General features: G+C 39.7%; 1 protein-coding gene across 1 annotated transcript; it reads right to left on the bottom strand.

Annotated features, from left to right (window-relative positions):
* Positions 1–294: 294 nt before the first annotated feature.
* Positions 295–3,518, bottom strand: LOC130998179 (putative F-box/LRR-repeat protein 8). The gene has a single exon (XM_057923614.1). It carries the CDS (start codon positions 2,151–2,153, stop codon positions 594–596), a length of 1,560 nt encoding a protein of 519 aa, XP_057779597.1. The 5' UTR covers positions 2,154–3,518; the 3' UTR covers positions 295–593.
* Positions 3,519–3,815: the final 297 nt, after the last annotated feature.

Below are 3,815 nucleotides of genomic sequence, written 5' to 3'. Positions count from 1 at the left end.
AATCCTTGAATTTGTCTTAGCGATAATTAATCAATCCAAACACAAAACTAAATAATCCAATCTTACTCCATCCTTTCCACCAAGCCAAACCAAAAGCACAGTTCAATCTTGAATTAACACAATCAAATATGACTTCACAAAGCACTCAGCACAACCAAGATGCAATCTGATAAAGATGCCATCAATTATGCTATATATATAATGCTGCAAATTTCAGTGCTATAATAATAGAGAGCTAACTCTTCATGTGCTTGTTTCACCAGGTGACAGAAATAGACTGAGAATTCATGTGTCTGTCTTAACACGACATTACTAAACTTGGTACAATTTCAGTATCCGAATCCAAAACCAATGGCAATAACAAAGATATACATACAAGTTTTAATGAGGTTGAATCTCTATAGTATTCAGCATAATTGAAGTATCACAAGAAATCAAAGCTTCTAATTTTCCTACGAAACCAATGGCTATGAGAGCTGTATTCAGTTGATAAATAAACATAGCAGCAAGAGGGGAAAAAGCAATCACAAATGTTGATGATAATGACTGAAACAAGGCATGAATGGCACACAGAATTTACACATTGCTCACTCCTAATCTGCATAGTTTCTTCCCAAATTACTCCGGAATCTGCTGACAAAGCTCGGCCACCTCCTGATGGAGCACGCCACCAAGCTCCTCTCTGTGAAGGAGCCAAGCCTCATCTTAAACGAGGCTGACCTCCCAGGGCCAGCGCTGCTCGAAGCCACAACAACCACAGCTTGATTGTTATCGCCACCAACTCCTTGCTCCATTGCATCCGGCAACTCAGGCTCAACAGCATCCAAATTCACTGCAAGCGAGCCCCTGCTCGCCCTCAACCAATCCGCGCCCTCAGATGTCACTCCCCGACACTTCCTCACCTTCACCTTCACCAAATTGGGACACCCTCCAGCCAATGCTTCCATGCCATGATCAGAAACAGGGCAACTCTTGATGCATAGCTTCTTTAGGGCAACACATTTTGCAGCGATGCAAGAAATCTCGGCATCACCAATGGTTTCGCTGCCACACAAGGCCAACCTTTCCAAATTCAAACAGTTAGTAGCCAACTTATCCAAGCTCAAATGCGTAGGATTCACACCAATTAAGACCAACTCCTGTAGATTAGGACAATTTACAGCAATGGCGATTAAACCGTAGTCGCTTATCCTATTTGTTCGCCATCCATCAATGCGGAGCTTCCTCAGCAACTTGCATTTCTCGGCGACAGTCATAAGCCCTATGTTGGTGCACTCAGCAGTTTTCACCAAATGCAGAATTTCAAGATTTGCAGAGTTTGAAATGGCGGAAAGCCCTAAGTCACCGACCTGAATCCTCTCGAAATGAACCTCCACAAGCCCCATGACTCCATCTGCAATCACTCCAAGCAATTCATCCCAATCACCGGAACACCTAAACAGCTTCAAAATCTTCAAATTCTTCGCCGCGGCAATCAGCTGCCCGAAGCACTGCGCGTTGTACAGATCCTTCAGGCAGATCATTTTCAGCGCCGCCGCCGCCTTACCCGGCCGAATTTGCTCAGCGGCAGCTCCATTGGTAATGCCACGCAGCCGCTTCACCGACAATTCCTCGAGAAATTCGCAATTCTCGAGCAGGGCGTTCACCCCTTTCGCCCCAAAGCTGCAAGATCCGCACGAGAACTTGCGTAAATTCTTGCAATTCTCCGCGAAAGCGGCCACTCCATCGTCGGTGAGCTCGCGGCAGGTCCGGAGCTTCATCCTGGTGAGATTCCGGCACTTGACCGAGATCAGAATCAAGGCGTCGTCGCCAATGCTGACGGATCGACGGTCGCATTTCAAGGTCAACTTGGTGACGGCGTCGAAGCGAGAGAACAATTTCGGAACGACGTCGGCCAGCAGGGACTGCGCGTCGAGCGTGAGACGATGGCGGCTCTGGCCCTCGATTGTTAGCCAGCGGCGGCACACCAAGGAGGAGCGCTTCCGGTCGCCGGCGGAGAGTGAGTGGAAAATTAGAGCCAAGCACTCATCTGGGAGATCCAATGTGTAGTCGTACCCAGAAACGGCGTCGTCGGAGTCGGGGGTGAGGCTACAAGGATTTCCATCCAACACCGGCGAGGATGTGGGCCTCGGCGTTGAAGCTGATTGACCCATTCGCCTCTTCTTCCTCGCAGCAATTTGGTGATTCCCTCTAGTCTAGGGTAGGAGAAACGGACTTGATGAAGTCGGCAAAAACAAAGAATTCAGGTGAGAAACACGAAACCTTATTTTGGGATTTGTAAAATTTGGATTAATCTTTTTATTAGGAGAATTTTGTTGCAATCAAATTTGGAAATTTAGGTTTGAAGTTGAGTGCGGGCAATTACATTATTGTCTTGGAGGATTAGAGCTTGCTTTCAGTTTCGGATTAAGCCTACAAGTGTCATTGTGTCAACTTACTCCATATTTGATTTTTCATAAATAAACCTCATTAGCTACAAAAAAGAAAAATACTCCTTTTGTGTAACGTATACAAGTGTCATTGCCCCAAATTACTCGATATTTCATTTTTCATAAAAGAATCATTTCAGTTCGTCAAATCAAATTACAAATTAATGTGGAGCTCATTAGCTACTTAATTGAATCTATTTGTTGGAAGAAAATCACTAACTTTTATCAATGAAAATCATGAGTGTATTTTTGTAAATAGATTTACTTTGAGTGTTGGCAAGTTATTTTTTCTTTTGAAGGAAACATAATTAATTTTTGTCAATTGAATCATGAATAATTTAATTTACAAGGTATATTTATAAAATTCAATTAGGTAAGTAAATTCATGAGCTTTCACTAATTTGATTAGATTAGTTCAACCACTACTAACACAAGAAAACAAAACATAATCGAATTCTTAAACATAAAAAGTTTGATTCAATTATAGTTACAGAATTATGTAATTTTCCACCTTAAGTTATCGCTGATCCAAACGAATAAGAAGAATATTTATCGAAGCATTCGATAAACTGTTGGATTCAATTCAACTAGTATACGTCCATCCGTGTGATGCACGACGGACATTAAAATTAAATGAAAAATTTTAATAAATAAATAAAAATTAAAACTAAAAATATAAAATATATTTAATATAATAATTCACATCAACTACTCAATAAAATTCTGAATTTAAAAGTATAAATTTCAATTTATACAAAATATATTGATAATTATAGTTATTAAATAAATTAAAAAATTATTCGATAATGAGAATTTGCATTATGCATATTATTATATAGTATTATTCATCATAATAAATATTTTCATACACAAACATAAATAAAAAGTTATAAATTTTTAATGAAGAGACAAAAAATAAAATATTTTAAAATTTTCATAATCCATTCATTTTTAATTCATTTCTAATGATTGTTAGTACTATATTAAATTTAAGATACATATTAATTATTTTTTCATGAATCAAATTTGACGATAAGAGGCAAAAAAACTACACTTTTATACCTGGATAGATGCTATCACCATTTTTTTCATTCACGCCTCATTGGAGGCAAGATCACCATGAAACCCGGCACTTGCACCTGCAAAACAAACTCCTTATAGATACAAATTGGAAAGCCTAGTTCCAGAGATGCTTTAGAGCGCCATAATCTCCATTACTGTGAAGAATCCTGCACCTCTATTGGATGAATTGAGTAAGGCGATGGAGTTTTGGAAGGTGGATTTGAGGGAGGGATGGGATGTCACCGAATTCGAATTCGAATTCATAGGGAAGACAGCAAGTACGAATTCAAGGAAGGTTTTCGCAGGCCTTTGTTCTTTCTCTTA

Source organism: Salvia miltiorrhiza, chromosome 1 (assembly GCF_028751815.1).
Source record: "Salvia miltiorrhiza cultivar Shanhuang (shh) chromosome 1, IMPLAD_Smil_shh, whole genome shotgun sequence".
NCBI lineage: Eukaryota > Viridiplantae > Streptophyta > Magnoliopsida > Lamiales > Lamiaceae > Salvia > Salvia miltiorrhiza.
The sequence above is the reverse complement of the archived record's forward strand: the minus strand, read 5'-3'. Positions and strand labels throughout refer to the sequence as shown.

Bases quoted from the DNA above. Each gene is read 5' to 3' on its own strand.
- LOC130998179 (XM_057923614.1), bottom strand. From the start codon at position 2,153: ATGGGTCAATCAGCTTCAACGCCGAGGCCCACATCCTCGCCGGTGTTG.